Source organism: Leptonychotes weddellii, chromosome 10 (assembly GCF_054177405.1).
Source record: "Leptonychotes weddellii isolate Sample4059 chromosome 10, ASM5417740v2, whole genome shotgun sequence".
Taxonomy (NCBI): domain Eukaryota; kingdom Metazoa; phylum Chordata; class Mammalia; order Carnivora; family Phocidae; genus Leptonychotes; species Leptonychotes weddellii.
Window position 1 is genome coordinate 52,037,491 of NC_138378.1, and position 20,783 is coordinate 52,058,273.

A 20,783-nucleotide genomic window follows, 5' to 3' on the forward strand; every position below is an offset into this window, starting at 1 on the left:
TGGGGTGGGATGGGGTGACTGGGTGATAGACACTGGGGAGGGTATGTGCTCTGGTAAGCGCTGTGAATTGTGCAAGACTGTTGAATCTCAGATCTGTACCTCTGAAACAAATAATGCAATATATGTTAAGAAAAAAAAAAAAGAAGAAGATAGCAGGAGGGGAAGAATGAAGGGGGGGAAATCGGAGGGGTAGATGAACCATGAGAGATAATGGACTCTGAAAAACAAACTGAGGGTTCTAGAGGGGAGGGGAGTGGGAGGATGGGTTAGCCTGGTGATGGGTATTGAGTAGGGCACGTTCTGCATGGAGCACTGGGTGTTATGCACAAACAATGAATCATGGAACACTACATCTAAAACTAATGATGTAATGTATGGGGATTAACATAACAATAACAAAAATAAAAGTAAAAAAAAAAAAAGACATACAAATGGCTAACAGACACATGAAAAATGTTCATCATTATTAGCCATCAGGGAAATCCAAATCAAAGCCCACATTGAGATACCACCTTACACCAGTTAGAATGGCAAAAATTGACAAGGCAGGAAACAACAAATGTTGGAGAGGTTGTGGAGAAAGGGGAACCCTCCTACATTGTTGGTGGGAATGCAAGTTGGTACAGCCACTTTGGAAAACAGTGTGGAGCTTCCTCAAAAAATTAAAAATAGACCTACCCTATGACCCAGCAATTGTACTACTGGGTATTTACCCCAAACACAGATGTAGTGAAAAGAAGAGCCACAGGCACCCCAATGTTCATAGCAGCAATGTTACAATAGCCAAACTGTGGAAAGAGCCGAGATGCCCTTCAACAGATGAATGGATAAAGAAGATGTGGTCCATATATACAACGGAATATTACTCAGCCATCAGAAAGGATGAATACCCAACTTTTACATCAACACGGATGGGACTGGAGGAGATTATGCTAAGTGAAATAAGTCAAGCAGAGAAAGTCAATTATCATATGGTTTCACTTATATGTGGAACATAAGGAATAGCATGGAGGACATTAGGAGAAGGAAGGGAAAAACGAAGGGGGGGAAATCGGAGGAGGAAACATACCATGAGAGACTATGGACTCTGAGAAACAAACTGAGGGTTTTAGAGGGGATGGGGGTGGAGGGTTGGGTTAGCCCAGTGATGGGTATTAAGGACACGTATTGCATGGAGCACTGGGTGTTATACGCAAACAAGGAATCATAGAACACTACATCAAAAACTAATGATGTACTGTATGGTGACTAACATAATAAAAAAAATAAAAATAAATTAAAAACTTTAAAAAAAGAGATAACTACAGGCCAATATCCCTGATGAACATGGATACAAAAATTCACAATAAAATACTAGCAAATACTGAACCCAATAACTTATTAATAAAATCATTCACCACAATCAAGTGGCACTTATTCCTGGGTTGCCAGGGTGGTTCAAAATTTGCAAATTGAGCAATGTGATACACCACATTAATAAAAGAAAGGATAAGAATCATATGATCACTTCAGTAGATGAAGAAAAAGCATTTGACAAAGTACAACATCCATTCATGATAAAAATAAAAAAAAACCCTCAACAAAGTAGGTTTAGACAGAACATACCTCAGCATAATAAAAGCCATATACAAAAAAACCAGCTAATCTCCTCAATGGGGAAAAACTGAGAGCTTTTCCTCTACGGTCAGGAAAAAAGACAAGGATGTCCACTCACACCACTGTTATTTAACATAATACTGGAAGTACTAGCCACAGCAATCAGACAACAAAAAGAAAAGACATCCAAATTGGCGCGAAAGAAGTCAAACTTTCACTATCTGCAGATGACATGATACTCTATAAAAAAACCCTGAAAGACTCCATCAAAAAACTGCTAGATGGGCATTAAAGAGGGCACGTGATATGATGAGCACTGGGTACTATACTGAACTAATAAATCATTGAACACTATATCAAAAACTAATGCTGTACTATACCTTGGCTAACTGAACTTAGATTTAAAAAAGGAAAAAAGGGTGCCTGGGTGGCTCAGACGGGTAAGCATTTGCCTTCGGCTCAGGTCATGATCCCGGGGTCCTGGGATCAAGTCCCGCATCGGGTTCCCTGCTAGGCGGGGAGCCTGCTTCTCCCTCTTCCTCTGCCTCTGCCTCTCTCTCTCTCTTTCTTTCTCTCTGACTCTCATGAATAAAAAATAAATTAAAAAAACATTATATAAAAGATTATATATTAAAAAAAATAAAAATAAAAAAGGAAAAAAAAACTGCTAGAACTGATAAACAAATTCAGTAAGGTCACAGGACACAAAATAAACATACAGAAATCTGTTGTATTTCTATACACCAACAATGAAGCAGCAGAAAGAAACATTAAGGGATCAATCCCATTTACAAATGCACCAAAATCCATAAGATACCTAGGAATAAACCTAACCAAAGAGGTAAAAGACCTGTACTCTGAAAACTATAAAACACTAATGAAAGAAAATTAAGACGACACAAAGAAATGGAAAGACATTCCATGCTCATGGATTGGAAGAACAAGTATTGTTAAAATGTCTATACTACCCAAAGCAATCTACACATTTAATGCAATCCCTATCAAAATACCACCAGCATTTTTCAACAGCTAGAACAATCCTAAAATTTATATGGAACCACAAAAGGCCCCAAATAGCCAGAGGAATGTTGAAAAAGAAAACCAAAGCTGGAAGCATCACAATTCCAGATTTCAAAGTTATACCACAAAGCTGTAGTGACTAAAACAAGATGGTACTGGCACAAAAATATGACACATAAATCAACAGAACAGAAAACCTAGAAATGAACCACAGCTATGTGGTCAATTAATACTCAACAAAGTAGGAAAGAATATCCAATGGGAAAAAGTCTCTTCAACAAATGGTGTTGGGAAAAGCGGACAGCAACATGCAAAAGAATGAAACTGGGACATTCTCTTACACAAAACATAAAAATAAATTCAAAATGGATTTAAGACCTAAATATAAGACCGGAAACCATAAAAATCCTAGAGGAGAACACAGGCAGCAACCTCTTTGCCACTGGCCATAGCACTTCTTTCTAGATAGGTCTCTTGAGGCAAGGAAAGCAAAAGCAAAAATAAACTATTGGGACTTTATCAAAATAAAAAGCACACCAAAGGAAACAATCAACGAAACTAAAAGGCAATCTATGGAATGGGAGAGGATATTTGCAAATGATATTAACGATAAAAGATTAGTATCCAAAATATATAAAGAACTTCTAAAACTTAACACCCCAAAATAAATAATCTAATTAAAAGGGGGCAGAAGATATGAATAGACATTTTTCCAAAGAAGACCTACAGATGGCCAACAGACACATGAAAAGATGCTCAACATTACTCATCAGCAGAGAAATACAAATCAAAACTACAATGAGGTAAGACCTCAAACCTGTCAGAATGTCTAAAAACAACACAAGAAACACAAGTATTGATGAGGATGCAGAGAAAGGGAAACCTCTTGTACTGCTGGTGGGAATGCAAATTGGTGCAGCCACTCTGGAAAACAGTACGGAGTTTTTTCAGAAAGTTAAAAATAGAGCTACCCTAAGATCCAGCAATTGCACTACTAGGTATTTACCCAAAGAACACAAAAATACTAATTCAAAGGGATACATGCACCCAGTGTTTATAGCAGCATTATCTACAATAGTCAAATTATGGAATAGCCCACATGTCCTCTGGCTGATGAATGGATAAAGAAGATGTGGTATAGGGGCGCCTGGGTGGCTCAGTCAGTTAAGTGTCTGCCTTCAGCTCAGGTCATGATCTCAAGGTCCAGGAATCGAGCCCTACTCTGGGCTCCCTGCTCAGTGGGGAGCTTCTCCCTCTGCCTCTCCCCAACCTGGGCTCATGCTTGCACTCTCTCTCTCTCTCTCTCAAATAAATAAATAAAATCTTTTAAAAAATTTTTGGCGGAACATTAATCCCAGATATCAAGACTTAACATAAAACTATAGAAGCTCCAAGGATTTATTGTTGGCAAACGGATAAAATGACCAATGGAGCAAAACAAATGGAAACAAAGTAGACAAAGTAGACATAATTCAGTGAAGAAAGGATGGTGGATATCCATCCACAAAAACAAAAATTACATCTCTATTTTAAACTATACACAATTCAATCTCAAATGGATTAAAGATCTAAATGTGAAGGGCAAAATTTCACATACCTCTAGAATTTTAGAAGAACTTTTAAAATATAAGAAAATATCTTTCTGGTCTTGGGATAGTAAAGGATTTCTTAAAGACATAAAAACATAAACCATATGGGAAAAGACTGACGATAATTCTGAAAGCATCAGAATTTAAAACTTCTGTTTATATTGCAAGCACAGTGAAAAAACAAGCCACAAAGAGAGGATAACTATAGTATCTTTAAAAGGAATATTATCAAGAATATATAGGTAATTCCTATAAATCAATTTGAAAAAGATAAATAACCTAATAGAAAAATGGGCAAAATTTACAAAAATTCATTCAAGAGAATCAAGAGAAAATTTATAGAGGAGGAATTCTGAATGGCCAAAAAAGATGAAAGGATCCCCAATTCCATTTGTAATCAAGGAAACAGAAAACAACATATAGAAAAAAATGCAAAAGTCTGAACACATCAAGTATTGATTGGTACTTGAGAAAATAACAACTCCATGATATCTGGTGAAAGGGTAAAACTGTAGAGAGCACTTTGACAATACTTAGAAGAGTTAAAACTGCCCATATCTTGGATCCAGGTATTCCTCTTCCGGGCATAAACCCAGAGAAATATATACCCAAGGAGAAATGTAAAAGAATGTTTGTTGCAGCATTTTATTACAGAAAATGTGAAGACAGTTAAATTTCCTTTAATATGGGAATGAATTTTAAAAATAAAATATTTATACAATGACTACAGATGCAACTGTTTGGATATATACTGTAGGTATGAAAACAGATAAATTTCAAAATTATAATATGGAGCAAAAAGGCAAACTGCAAATGGATATCTAGAGTATCACTTAAAAACTTAAGCACACAAAACATTATACATAATGTATGGGTAATAAATATGTAGAAAAAGTATAAATACATACAAAAGAGTTACAAAAGTGACATGGAAGTTATCCAGGCCAACCATTAGGGAGGGAGGTGGGGAAAGGATAAAGAGTTGTATCTGTAATATTTTGTTTCTTTACAAAGACAGTCTTGAAGCAATATGGAAAAATCCTTCAACTAGGGAGATGGGTATATGTGTGTTATTTATATTACTTTTTTTTTAACTTTCTTAGTATTTTTGAAATAATTCCTAATTTCTAAAAATGCTAGATTATTCTAGTTGTAGGGCAGTTAATAGATTAAAGCGGAACCAGAGTGGATATAGGAGAACAGTTAGTCTACAATTCACAGTATATTTAAATAATTTAAATGTTTATTTATATATTTATGGAATGCCAAACAAAACTCTTTTAACAATGATGCAGGATGTCCTACAAGTATATTTTCCCAAACTTACCTGCTCGACCTCTCTGTTGAGAGAATCTACTTTTTCTTTTAATCTGTTACCCTCTGCCTCAGCAGTGATAAGTTCTAATTTGAGGGTATTGTTATCTGCCTCTGCTTGACGGGCCTTATTTTCCCAGTTTTCGGCATCTTCATTGGCTTTTCGGAGTTGATCCATCATTTGCCGGTTCTCAGATTCCTAAAAAGCAAATCTTAGGTATTACTTTAAAAGATGTAAAATGGTCAACATATGATGCAAAGTAAACATTATTTGCCAGATCATTGGGAATTTATTTGCTACAGGATCATTTATAACATAACCTCGAGGAATCCTATCCATGCGCAATTTAGAATGTTGGGCATCCTGTAATTAACAAAAGGGAGTGGGACCAGGATCTGCCCTGGCTCGAGTCACACTCACCCATCTAGTAAAGTTAAGCTGTTTACTCTTATCTTTAGAACCTGGATGAATATGTTTTTATATTTGCTTTTGTTCAAACAAAATCCTTCATTGCCTCCTTTCCCTATATATCTGTTTACGTACTACTTATTGGTCTGGTTTTTGAGTCTCTGCTTTGGCCTAACTTTTTGTATCTGTGGATTCCCTTGTTCTTGACCACTTTTCTAGGTTGTACTGGCCACAGAACTTCTGACTGTTTACATATCTCAAGCATCAACTTCTGATAATTCTGTTGGTTTGGCACATTTCCTGTCTAGCTCCTGCCTTTCATTCATAACCCCAACCTTAATTTTCTCCATCATGGACTATTCTATGATTCACTTTTGTTCACTGTTCTAATAACTTTTCTAAAATTACTAAGAAGTAAAACACCAAACTTATGCCAATAAACACTGTTCATAAATATATAGTCATAATGGGCATTTGATATAGAACCACATTTTTAAAACCTTAAAAGGTCTATCATGACAGATTGACTAAAGTGGGATCTTATTTCTCTCTCGTTTTTTTTTTTTAAAGATTTCATTTATTTATTTGAGACAGAGAGAATGAGAGACAGAGAGCACATGAGAGGGGGGAGGGTCAGAGGGAGAAGCAGGCTCCCCGCCGAGCAGGGAGCCCGATGTGGGACTCGATCCCGGGACTCCAGGATCATGACCTGAGCCAAAGGCAGTCGCCCAACCAACTGAGCCACCCAGGCGCCCCTTCTCTCTCGTTTTTTAAGATTTTATTTATTTATTTGAGAGTTGTGTGTGTGTGAGTGAGGGGAGGGGCAGAAGGAGAGGGAGAGAGAGAATCTCAAGCTTGACTCAGGGCTTGATCTCAGGACCCTGAGATCATGACCTGAGCGGAAACTAAGAGTTGGTCATCTAACTTACTGGGCCACTGTGGCACCCCCAGGGGATATTATTTCTAAAGGAAAACAACCAGCTCCACAAATGATATACTATATTGAGTAATCATTATGAGGCTATTTTTGAAAACATATTTTAGTAAAATGGTTTCGCCAATTAATTCTTAAAAGGTCATTATAATTTTGGTAATTAATTAAAAAGGTACTAGATCTCTTTCTCTCTTTCTCTCCTACCTGTTAATAAACACTGAATATCTCTATCAGAACCATAAAGTGATCAAATTGCAATAAGCAATGTCTCACCGTTATAAGGCTTTCAAGTCAGATTTTCACCAACATGGTTAATCACGAGCCTGGTTGAAATTCAGTTAATATCGCCACCTTGTGGTTTGGTTACCTATGACTAATGTAAAAGATTTTGCCAAGTCTATAGTTAACAAGTTAACATACTATACTATTGCATTGGCTTTCAAGATTCAGATATTCTGAAAGTGCCACTATAAATCTGATGTGTTTTCCATTATTGTACTAAAAATAACAGTTGTGTACAAAGTGTGTACCTCAGAGGTACAGAGTACAGTATACATAAACCATCAATCTTCACCCTCTTAGCTTTCTGTAGTACTCACTGTCTATGCCAGTCGCTTAACACTGCCTTACAGCTTTACGCTGTTAGGTATGGATGTCCAGTCTCCCAATAACATTCTGAATTCCTCGAAGATAGAAACCATTTTTTAAATATTACATTTAGTTTTCTGACTAAAATAGGAACCATTTTTTATATTAAATGTAGTTTTGGGACTCCTAGGTCACGTGGTTCAAAGTTTAAGGAGTAAAAATGATTGTTATTAAATGTCTCTTCTGGCCACCAAATACCTAGTGCACGTCCCTCTGGGCAACCAGAGACCATATTTTCCCCTTTTTGTATCCACTCAAAGCAGCCAGAGCAGTGTGGGGCCCAAGACAAGCAACATTTTAAAGAAAGAGAAACTATTCCTTGGTATTCTCCAATTCCCTCTTTCAGGATCTGTTTACCTCTTTCTGGTGCTGCCCCCACCTCTGTACCCCACAGCTCCCTCTGGTCTATGACTGGGCTCATTACAGTACTCCCCCACAGCAAAGCTAGGACTGCCTTAGCTGGAATCCTTTGTACTACCTGACTGAATTATGGATACAGCCTCTGCTAAATGATCTCCTTTCTGATTTTGTTACCCTTCTGATTTATTCTTGCCAACATTGCCAGAATGATCTTTCTAAAACACAACTATTCAAATAATTTCTGTGCTCATGTTGCAACAAAAGATTCCTGAAAACAGAATTCAAACAAGTCCTTCTCCCCCTGTATTACCACCTACCTACACACTCCCCTCTAGCTATAGAACCTACTTTTTTTCCCCTTACACTTTGCTCATGTTGTCTCCACTGCCTGGGGTGCCATTCTGTTTCCTGTTTGTCATGTCTGGGACCTCAGCACCTAGCATACTACATGCTGGATGAATGAGTGAATAAATCAAGTATTCAACAATTCTTAGTGGACCTATGGTTTGTTCTCTCAAGGGACTGCCTGGATGCACCCAGTTTTGTGTGAAATGAAATCTCTTTTAAAAACCTCATACTAGCCTCAAGACATTAAAAATAGAGCTACCCTACGACCCAGAAATTGCACTAATGGGTATTTACCCCAAAGATACAGATGTAGTGAAAGGAAGGGGCACCTCTACCCCAATGTTCATAGCAGCAATGACCACAAAGGCCAAACTATGGAAGGAGCCGAGATGTCCTTCAATAGATGAATGGATAAAGAATATGTGGTTTATATAGACAATGGAATATTACTCAGCCATCAGAAAGGATGAATACCTACCATTTGCTTCGACATGGATGGAACTGGAGGGGATATGCTAAGTGAAATAAGTCAAGCAGAGAAAGGCAATTATCATATGGTTTCGCTCATATGTAGAACATAAAGAATAGCACAGAGGACCATAGGGGAAGGGAGAGAAAACTGAATGGGAAGAAATCAGAGAGGAAGATAAACCATGAAAGACTCTAGACTCTGGGAAGCAAACTGAGGGTTGCAGAAAGGAGGGGGTGGGGGATGGGGTACCTGGGTGATGGATATTAAGGAGGGCACGTGTTGTGATGAGCACTGGGTGTTATACTCAACTAATGAATCGTTGAACACTATATCAAAAACTAATGATGTACTATATGCTGGCTAATTGAACATAATAATAAAAAATGTATAAAAAAGACGAATGATGTATATGTTGGCTAACTGAACATAATAAAAAAAATACATTCTTTTCCTGAAAACAAAACAAAACCTCATACTAGGATGCTATCAGCTGAAAGCAGCCTGATGTGTGATGTCTGAAAATACAATTCCACAATCTAAAAGCCCCTGTCTCTAATGGTGGAATTTCAAGTAACGTGACAGGCTAGGGAGAAAAGGGGAAGTGTCTAACACTGACTAAAAGCTTAGTACATTAAGTGTTCAGATATTCATTTATTTATATTCTACCTTCTTTCAGAATATACTTAAATGGTTTACTATGCTAGGTCTATCTTACTTTCTTGGGCCTTCTTTTCAATTACAGATGGGCCACTGAGACTCAAGAGAGGTTGACACCAGCCCACATAAGTCATGTTATTAGTGAGAAGAGGGGTCAGCCCTATCTGACATTGAAGCTTCCATCTGTTTACAGTATTATGTTGCTGGCACCTTAAAATCATGACTTGTAGGAAACCACCTGCTTTGCCAATGTAAGGCTGCTGCCTTACTGCCTTACTTGCAATATAGGAGTCCTCAGAATTTCTTCTCTCTCAAGGTCTTAAACAGTCTTATACACACCAAAAATGTTCAAGACATTTTTGTAAACTGTTAATAAATGATATGTTAAATAAAACAAGGAAAACAGTTTGGGGGGGTGGAAAGTTCCTATTAATGATTTGAGTGGTATGTAGGGAACACTATACCTATTATAGTAATCAATCCAATTACAGTATTTTATTTTTTTATTTAAATTCAATTAGCCAACATATAGTACATCATTAGTTTCAGATGTAGAGTTCAGTTATTCATCAGTTGCATATAACACCTAGTGCTCATCACATCACGTGCCCTCCTTAATGCCTACCACGCAATTACCCCATCTCCCCCACTCACCTCCCCTCCAGCAACCCTCAGTTTGTTTCCTATAGCTAAGAGTCTCTCATGGTTTTTTTCTCCCTCTCTGATGACTTCCCATTCAGTTTTCCCTCCCTTCCCCTATGATCCTTTGTGCTTTTTCTTATATTCCACATAGGATTGAAACCATATAATTGTCTTTCTCTGACTGACTTATTTTGCTCAGCATAATACCCTCCATTTCCAACCACATCGATGTAAATGGTAACTATTCATCCTTTCTGAATTCCATTTATTCCATGTATACCAATATTTCATATATACCACCATCTTCTTTATCCATTCATCTGTCAATGGACATCTTGGCTCCTTCCACAGTTTGGCTATTGTGGATACTGCTGCTATGAACACTGGGATGCAGGTGCCCCTTCAGATCACTACATTTGTATCTTTGGGGTAAATACCCGGTAGTGTAATTGCTGTGTCATAGGGTAGCTCTATTTTTAACCTCTCGAGAATCTCCATAATGTTTTCCAGAGTGGCTGTGTATCAGCTTGCATTCCCACCAACAGTGTAAGAGGGTTCCCCTTTCTCCACATCCTCCTTGTTGGTTGCTGTCTTGTTAATTTTAGCCATTCTGACTGGTGTGAGGTGGTATCTCATTGTGGTTTTGATTTGTATTTCCCTGATGCCAAGTGATGTGGAGCATTTTTTCATATGTCTGTTAGCCATTTGTAGGTCTTCTTTGGAGAAGTGTCTGTTCATGTCTTCTGCCCATTTCTTGACTGGATTATTTGTTTTTGGGTGTTGAGTTTGAGAAGTTCTTTATAGATCTTGGATACCAGCCCTTTATCTGTAGTGTCATTTGCAAATATCTTCTCCCATTCCGTAGGTTGCCTCTTTGTTTTGTTGACTGTTTCCTTTGCTGTGCAGAAGTTTTTTATCTTGATGAAGTCCTAAAAGTTCATTTTTCCTTTTGTATTCCTTGTCTTTAGAGACGTGTCTTGAAAGAAGTTGCTGTGGCCGATGTCAAAGAGGTTACTGCCTATGTTCTCCTCTAGGATTTTGATGGATTCCTATCTCATATTTAGGTCTTTCAACCATTTTGAGTTTATCTTTGTGTATGATGTAAGAAAATGGTCCAGTTTCATTCTTCTACATGTGGCTGTCCAATCTCCCCAGCACCACTTGTTGAAGAGACTGTCCTTTTTCCATTGGATATTCTTGCCTGCTTTGTCAAAGATTAGTTGACCATAGAGTTGAGGGTCCATTTCTGGGTTCTCTATTCTATTCCATTGATCTATGTGTCTGTTTTTGTGCCAGTATCATACTGTCTTGATGATTACAGCTTTGTAATACAGCTTGAAGTCCAGCATTGTGATGCAACAAGCTTTGGTTTTCTTTTTCAATGTTCCTCTGGCTATTCGGGGTCTTTTGTGGTTCCATATAAATTTTAGGATTGTTCTAGCTCTGTGAAAAATGCTGGTGGTATTTTGAAAGGAATTGCATTAAATGTGTAGATTGCTTTGGGTAGTATAGACATTTTAATAATATTTGTTCTTCCAATCCATGAGCATGGAATGTCTTTCCATTTCTTTGTATTGTCTTTTCTTTCATTAGTGTTTTATAGTTTTCAGAGCACAGATTTTTCACCTCTTTGGTTAGGTTTATTCCTAGGTATCTTATGGATTTTGGTGCAATTGTAAATGGGATCGATTCCTTAATTTCTCTTTTTTCTTTCTCGTTAGTGTATAGAAATGCAACTGATTTCTGTGCATTGATTTTATATCCTGCCATGTTGCTGAATTCCTGTTTGAGTTCTAGCAATTTTGGGGTGGAGTCTTTTGTGCTTCTATGTAAAACATAACGTCATCTACAAAGAGTGAGAGTTTGACTTCTTCTTTGCAAATCTGAATGCCTTTTATTTTTTTGTTGTCTGATTGCTGAGGCTAGCACCTCCAGTACTATGTTGAACAACAATGGTGAGAGTGGGCAAACCTGTCATGTTCCTGACCTTAGGGGAAAAGCTCTCAGTTTTTCCCCATTGAGAATATTTACTGTGGGCTTTTTGTATATGGCTTTTATGGTATTGAGGTATGTTCCCTCTATCCCTATACTCTGAAGAGTTTTAATCAAGAAAGCATGCTATATTTTGTCAAATGCTTTTTCTGCGTCAACTGAGAGGACCATATGGTTCTTATCCTTTCTTTTATTAATGTAATGTATTCACATTGATTGATTTGTGAATGTTGAACCACCCTTGCTGCCCAGGAATAAATCCCACTTGGTCATGCTGAATAATCCTTTTAATGTAGTGTTGGAGCCTATTGGCTAGTATCTTGGTGAGAATTTTTGCATCCATGTTCATCAGGGATATTCGTCTGTAATTCTCCTTTTTGGTGGAGTCTTTGGTTTTGGGATCAAGGTAATGCTGACCTCATAGAAGGAGTATGAAAGTTTTCCTTCCATTTCTATTTTTTGAAACAGTTTCAGAAGAATAGGTATCAGTTCTTTAAATAGTTTGGTAGAATTCCCCTGGAAAGCCTTGCATTCCTAGACTCTTGTTTGCTGGGAGATTTTTGATTACTGCTTCAATTTCCTTGCTGTTTAGCAGTCTGTTCAGGTTTTCTATTTCTTCCTGTTTCAGTTTTAGTAGTTTATATGTTTCCAGGAATGTATCCATTTCTTCCAGATTGCCTAATTAGTTGGCATATAGTTGTTTATATGTTCTTAAAATTGTTTGTATTTCCTTGGTGTTGGTCATGATCTCTCCTCTTTCATTCATGATTTTATTTATTTGGGTCCTTTCTCTTTTGTTTTTGATAAGTCTGGTAGGGGTTTATCGATCATATTAATTCTTTCAAAGAACTAGCTTCTAGTTTCATTGATCTGTTCTACTGTTCTTTTGGTTTCTATTTCACTGATTTCTGCTCTAATCTTTATTGTTACCCTTCTCCGGCTTGGTTTAGGCTTTATTTGCTGTACTTTCGCTAGCTCTGTCAGGTGTAAGGTTAACTTGTGTACTTGAGACTTTTCTAATTTCTTGAGAAAAGCTTGTATTGCTATGTACTTCCTCTTAGGACCACTTTTGCTGTATCCCAAAGGTTTTGAACAGTTGTATTTTCATTTTCATTTGTTTCCATGAATTTTTTAAATTCTTCTTTAATTTCCTGGTTGACCCATTCATTCTTTAGTAGGATGCTCTTTAACCTCCAAGTGTTTGAGTCTTTCCAAATTTCCTCTTGTGATTGAGTTCCAGTTTCAAAGCATTGTGGTCTGAAAATATGCAGGGAAAATCCCAGTCTTTTGGTACCAGTTAAGACCTGATTTGTGATCCAGGATGTGATCTATTCTGGAGAATGTTCCATGTGCACTCGAGAAGAATGTGTATTCTGCTGCTTTAGGATGAAATGCTCTGGATATATCTGTGAAGTCCATCTGGTCCAGCGTGTCATTCAAAGCCCTTGTTTCCTTGTTGATCTTCTGCTTAGGTGATCTGCCCATTGCTGTGAGTGGGGTGTACTATTATTGTATTATTATCAATGTGTTTATTTAATTTGGTTATTAATTGGTTTACGTGACTGGCTGCTCCCAAATTAGGAGCATAAATATTTATAATTGTTAGATCTTCTTGTTGGATAGACCCTTTAAGTAAGATGAAGTATTCCTCTTCGTCCCTTACTACAGTCTTTGATTTTAAATCTAATTTGTCTGATATGCTCAGCTCTCTTTTGACGTCCATTGGCATGATAAACGGTTCTCCACCCCTTCACTTTAAATCTGGAGATGTCTTTAGGTCTAAAATGAGTCTCTCGTAGACAGCATATGGATGGGTCTTGCTTTTTTATCCAATCCGATACTCTGTGTCTCTTTTGATTCAAGTATTTAGCCCATTTATATTCAGAGTAACTATTGAAAGATATGAATTTAGTGCCATTGTATTACCTGTAAATCCCGTTTCTGTAGATTGTCTGTTTCTTTCTGGTCTATGTTACTTTTGGGCTCTCTCTTCACTTACAGGATCCCCTTTAATATTTCTTGCAGGACTGGTTTAGTGATCACAAATTCTTTTAGTTTCTGTTTATCCTGGAAGCTCTTTATCTCTCCTTCCATTCTGAATGACAGCCTTGCTGGATAAAGTATTTTGACTGCATGTTTTTCTCATTACCCTGAATTTATTATGTCAGCCCTTTCTGGCCTGCCAGGTCTCTGTGGCTAGGTCTGCTGCCAGTCTACTGTTTCTACCATTGTAGGTTAAGGAGCTCTTGCCTCAAGCTACTTTCAGGATTTTCCCTTTATTTCTGAAATTTGCGAGCTTCACTATTATATGTTGGGGTGTTGATCTATTTTTATTGATTTTGGGGGGCATTCTCTCTACCTCTTGGACTTGAATGCCTGTTTCCTTCCCCAAATTAGGGAAGTTCTCAGCTATGATTTGATAAATATACCTTCTGTCCATCTCTCTCTCTCTTTCTTCTTCCTCTGGGACCCCAATAATTCTAATATTGTTTCGCTTTATGGTATTGCTGATTTTTCAAAGTCTCCCCTCATGGTCCATTAGCTGTTTTTATCTCTTTTCCTCAGCTTCCTTCCTTTCCATTATCTTGTCTTCTATGTCACTGACTCTCTTTTCTGCCTCATTTACCTTAGCTGTTAGAGCAACCAATTTAGATTGCACCTCAGTTAAAGTATTTTTCACTTTGGCTTGATTAGATTTTATTTCTGCACAAAGAGATTCTCTAGTGTCTTTTATGCTTTTTTCAAACCCAGCTAGTAACTTTATAATCGTTATCCTGAATTCCAGCTCTGACCTTTTACTTATATCCATATCGATTAGATATGTGGCAGAGAGTATTACCTCTGGTTCTTTCCTTTGTTTTGAATTCCTCCTAGTCATTTTGCCCAGAGAAGAATGGATGAAGAGAACAAAATAAAAAATATCAACCACGACCCAAGCAAAATACACACTAGACATAACCAAAGAGGTCAGAATCCAAAAAAGAAAAAAAAGGGGCAGGAGGGAGAGAATATAAAATCCCAGGTGGATAAAACAGGGTGATCCACTTTGTCCTAGGTGTATTTTGGCCTGTTTGTTAGAAGACAATAAATCCCAAAATTGTAAAGAAAGCAAATTTATATATATATACAAAAATAAAATTGAATACAATGAAAGGAAGCCAAAAATGAAGAATACATCTATAAAATATAAATGTAAAAATGAAAGTTAAAGAAGACTTAGAAACAAAGAGTTGATAAAATAAGAAACTAGTTGAAAAGGAAAAAAAGAAAAAAGGAAAAAATTTTAAATTGAAAGATAAAAGAATCATGAGAAAAAACCCCTCAAATTCTATATATTTTCCCCTAGCATTGGAGTTCTGCAGTCCTGTGTGCTTGGTAAACTTGATATTCCCCTTATGTTATAGCTGGTCATCTGGGGGAGGGGCCTGTTGTGCTGATTTTCAGGTGTCTTTGCCTGGGCAGAGTTGCACCACCCTTTGCCAGGGGGCTGGGCTCAGTGTAAGCTGCTTTGGGTTCTTCTATGTGGCTTTTGTTCCCTGAAAGCTTTCTGTGCCACTTCAGAGGATGAAAATAAAAATGGCAGTGCCCTGATCTCCAGCCCTGGAGCTGAAAGATGGTGGCCCCCTCTCTTCATTAAACCCTCAGGGAAAAGCAATCTTCACTTTTCAGTGCACCAACCTCTGCAGACTCCTGCTGTGTGCACCCATACCAATCCTCCTGTGGAAGGGAGGGTCGCCACAGGCCTGCCACTTGCAGGACCCCTGCATGAAGAGTGGTTGCCCCATCCTGCCAGTTTGTGGTTTATGGCAAACCGAGCTGCAAGCCCACTCCCGGGCTCATTAACCAGAGCCAGTTTCCCCACTCCAATGCTTGGGAACTCTGCCAGCTCAGGTACCCCCGTTCTATGACCCCAGGGATCCTGAGACCACACTATCCCATCTAGGATTCTGCTCCACTTTCCCACCTGAGCACCTTTCAGGCAGGGGCATCTCTCAGTGGGGCAGACTTCTAAAAGTTCCAATTTTGCATTCTGGGGCTATATCATTTTCTGGTAGCCAGTTTATAGAGGCTGCCTCCCCCTGACCGTTTATCGTACCATATATCTCCTCAGATTCACTTCTCCGCACCTCTTCCTTAAAAAAAGTGGTTGCTTTTCTATTTGTAGAATTCCAGAAATTCTTTTCTTACATCTCAGGTTGAATTCATAGGTGTTCAGAATGATCTGACAGTTATCTAGCTAAATTCAAGGGACCAGATGAAACGAGGTCCCCTACTCTTCAGCCATCTTGCCTCCCTCTCCCAACTACAGTATTTTAGATAATATTTTACCAAATGGGCTTACCTAACATCCTTGGTCAAGCTGTCTATTCCAGGGTTGCCACACATATACCCAGATTTATTTGGTATTATCTGATGTATGGTACAGGTGTCTGGTCAAATGGTTACTAACAGAGAAGTACAGAGCAGAGCCATCTACTCTCAGGTCCTAAGAAATAGATGGCCCCATAACAAGGTGATCAATTCTGATCTGCTACACAATCAGGTGGAGCCTCTTTTGTCAAAGGTTTATAAACTGAAAACCACCATTTTTCAAATATAAGTGATTCTTATCCTTTATCCTTCATCCAATTAGCAGGATTATACTTATCTAGAATGGCTGAGTGGCAAACTAAAAGTGACATATCCTTGAGTTACCTTTCTGGACATTGGTGACATTCTAAATATAGAGTCAACCCATCATTGTCAACACGAAAATATGCTATGTATTAAGGAAAGACTTGATTCAGCTGTCCCTATGATCAATAACTTTAGCAAGATCTCTTAGGTATTATGAGCAAAAAGGAAAAAATTATATACATACTTCAGATTTTAATATATTCTTCAGCTTGTTAACCTCCAAATTAGTATCTTGGACCTTCTGCTTTATGTCATTAAGTTCATTGTGCGTGTCATTCAATTTTTTAGACAGGGCCTATAAGAAAAAGATAGCTAAACTTGACTACAAAAAAGTAAAAAATTGCTCTATGTCAAAAACCACCATAAATTTTAAATGTTTGTAATAATGATAAATAAAAGTTAATATACCTGATATACAAAACTCATAAAAACCCCAAAACCCAAAATCCTCATGCCTCTTAATATCATACTCTTTGCCTTAAGACCTTGCAACTCCTTCCAGTGAGTCAAAGTCCATTAACCACACCTCTATCTAAATTTGCCTTCACAATTTGTTTGGCTAATGGAACAATAAACAATATAATACAAATATAGGCTTGAAAATTATTTATTTATTGGGACTTTCTGTTTGCTGCTTTTGGAAATACTGCAACTATTACCATGTGAATAAATCTGGGTGAGGCTGTGGGATATGGGAGACATGAGGCCCAACATCCCACTAGGGAAAAAACAAAACAAAAAACACAAAAATCGAAATAGGAAATGAGCGAAGAACCCAAGCAGACAATTCACAAAAAGGAAGCACAAGTAGATAATACTTGAAAAAAGTTAAAACTTACTAGTAATCAAAAAAAAGTTTTTAATTTTTTAAAATATTAAATTTTTACATATTAATTTAAAATTTAAATAATTTTTAAAATTAAATACTATTTTGCCTAACAAATTAGCGAAGAATTAAAGTTATTCTGTTACAGCAAGAAATAAGCATTTCCATGTAACTTGGAGTAAACATAAATTTGCAAAAAGCAAATCTATGATCTGCTATCTATCTATAATCTATTTCAAGAAACATTTTTAAATGCTCATAAAAACAGGAAAGATATTACATTGCTTGTTGAAGGTGGGACATAGATACATAAGTACTCACTACCTTTGAAAATGTCCACTTAGAAAGGTTTTTTTTAAATTTATAAAACAAACCTCATAAGCTTTGATTTGATTTGAAACTAAATCTAGTAAAATTTAACATAAAGAATGTTCACTAAGGCATTATTTGTTATGGTGACAATATTTATTCACATTAAGTGAACGATGCAGTAAATAATAGTATCTACATAGTGGTATAACCACATACAACATTATGTATCTATGAGAAATATTTAGAATAATTTTTAGTAACAGAGGAAAATGTTCATCTATATTTTGTGAAAAAGTAAGGATAAAACACTAAAAATACTTCATCCCAATTTGTTAAAAATTGTGGTATTGAGGATATTTTTTAAAGGCTTCTGCTTTCCAAATTTTCTACGAAATGGATTCTAAACTTGTGGTCCACAGAGGGATCCATCTTCTTGGGCCTATAACTCAAAGGAAAAAACTACTATTGAACAAATGTAAATTGTTATAACAACAATTTTTTCTGATTATAAAAAATGTTTATGAAGTTCTAACAAAGCAGGGGAGTGCTTATGATGTCACAGTAAGCTAATAATAGCTATAAGATATTTATCCAGTGATTATGCTGGACACTCTGATGAGTGCTTTCTAGGCATATTCTCATTTGCTCTCCTTTTTTACATATATAAACTGAGATTCAGGGAAGTTAAATGGTATGATCACACAGACAGGCAGGAGATTCAAACTCATGAGTCTTAAATACTCCACTCTACTGACTTATCATGTAGAAAAAAGGATGATTTAAAATGGCATGTTTTTTATCCCAGTTACATTAAAAAGTTCATGTAAATGAAAGAACAAAAAGTAGGGGTGCTTGGGTGGCTCAGTCAGTTAAGCGTCTGCCTTTGGCTCAGGTCATGATCCCAGGGTCCTGGGATCGAGCCCCACATCAGGCTCCTGCTCAGTGGGGAGTCTCCTTCTCCCTTTCCCTCTGCCTGCCACTCCCTCTGCTTGTGCTCTCTCTCTCTGGCAAATAAATAAAATCTTTAAAAAAAAAAAAAAAGTACAGGGGCGCCTGGGTGGCTCAGTCATTAAGCATCTGCCTTCAGCTCAGGTCATGATCCCGGGTCCTGGGATCGAGCCCTGCATCAGGCTCCCTGCTCAGCATGGAGTCCGCTTCTCCCTCTCCTACCCCACTGCTTGTGTTCCCTCTCTTGCTGTCAAAAAATAAATAAAATCTTAAAAAAAAAAAAAAGTACAAGAAGTATTTAAAATACATGGAAAATCAGTAAAAAAAACATGTTAACAGTAGCTATTCTGGGTGGTAAAAAGGAAAGTGTTTAATCTAGTTTTTCATAAACATTAAGTTACATTTACCTTTAGCCTATTTGCTCTAAGTACACAAAAGTAGATCCTATAAATTCATACCTTTGTTTTTATTGCTATACATTAACTTTTTAAAAAAAAACTTTTAGAATAGTTCTAGATTTACAGAAAAGTTGTGAAAATAGTACAGAGAGTCCCCACCTACCCTACACTTGGTGTCTTATATCAGTATGGTACCTTTATCACCATTAATGAAATAATATTGATATATTACTAACTAAAGTCCATATTTTATGTAAAATTACTTCATTTCTGTCCCAAGATCCCATTATTCATTAACTTAAAAAAAAAAAACAACATTATTTATTTATTTTCAGAGAGAGAGAGTGTGAGCAGGGGGAGGGGCAGAAGGAGAGGGAGAAAGAGAATCTCAAGCAGACTCCCTGCTGAGTGCGGATCCCGATGTGTGCTCAATCTCACCTGGGCTCAATCTCACCACTGTGAGATCATGACCTGAGCCAAAATCAAGTCAGTCGGACACTTAACTGACTGAGGCACCCAGGTGCCCCTCATTAACTTTTGACCACAGTATTTTAACATCTCCGCAATTTTTTATAATTAACAAAGCATTGCAGCTTTATATCTGTTTATGTAAATTAAAACTACAGACTTTCATGATGCAAACTAAACACACTGAGAGTGACAGCAAGTGGGAGGAATCATTTAGACTAAGTCATTTTAAGGGGGGTAAGAAAGCTTCCAAAAAGTTTTTAATGTTCAAATTAAAATAATGATATTGGAAATAAAAAGAGTGGATACACTGAAATATATTGGCTTAAAGAGGGAGTAATTATAAAAGAAAATTTCCCAAAGAATCACATGCTAGAGAGGACCAAAATATGTGGCATAGTCCATACACTCATACTTAAACAGAATAATAGTCCATCAAATAAATCTACCCCTCTCTCAAAAGTTTCTGAAGGCTTTTATCTTCCTTTGTTGATTTGTTCAAATATTTATTCTCAAGTAAGAAAGTACTTCCTAAGGTTTAATATAAATCTATTATATCACCACTCTCTCTCTCCTTTAATATTTCATGTCTGAGAATCTCATTTAGAAATTATGTGACATATTCTGTGTAATAAAGGTTAAAAAAAATGGCTGATCCCAAAGCCTGAGCTCTTCTACAAAATGAAATGAGGACTGTGTCTCAGAATAAAACAAAAAATTTTCTTGGAGGAAAAAAAAGATTCTAGGTAAAAGTATACCTGGTTTTCTTGTTTAGCTTTAGAAAACTGTTCTTGGAGATTGTCATTCTCATGAGCCAAGATATCTCTTTCCCTGGCAATCTGAGCCAGCTCATCATTTGTTTCATCCAATTGCCGACGCATTCTGGAAATGTCTTGTTCACACATAATTAGGGCTTCGGTAGACTGTCTATTCCACAAATCAGATAGTACATAAGAAGAGACATTTTACCAAAAACAGAGTAACAAATTCTCATAAGACAGAAGATGGACAGTTTAGCATGAGAACATTTGACATTTTAAACACATTTAAAATTTAAATACAGTTCATTGGAGTTTCTCTGTGTTGCCCACATTTCACTATAAAAAGGGATGCTAAATATACATAATAGTCAATGATTTGCTAAGTATTTCAAAACTTCTGATGTTCAAGTAT

At 37.0% G+C, this 20,783-nt stretch overlaps 1 protein-coding gene across 1 annotated transcript in view; it reads right to left on the reverse strand.

Moving 5' to 3' along the window:
- Nucleotides 1-4,406: 4,406 nt before the first annotated feature.
- Nucleotides 4,407-20,783, reverse strand: part of TSGA10 (testis specific 10) — a 40,571-nt gene continuing 24,194 nt past the window's right edge. Inside the window, exons 7-9 of the mRNA XM_081833429.1 lie at nucleotides 20,369-20,537; nucleotides 16,843-16,953; nucleotides 4,407-5,718 (exon numbers count right to left, since the gene is read on the reverse strand). Coding sequence (XP_081689555.1) covers nucleotides 5,461-5,718; nucleotides 16,843-16,953; nucleotides 20,369-20,537 — 538 coding nt within the window. The 3' untranslated portion in view covers nucleotides 4,407-5,460. The remainder of the gene's footprint in view (nucleotides 5,719-16,842; nucleotides 16,954-20,368; nucleotides 20,538-20,783) is intronic.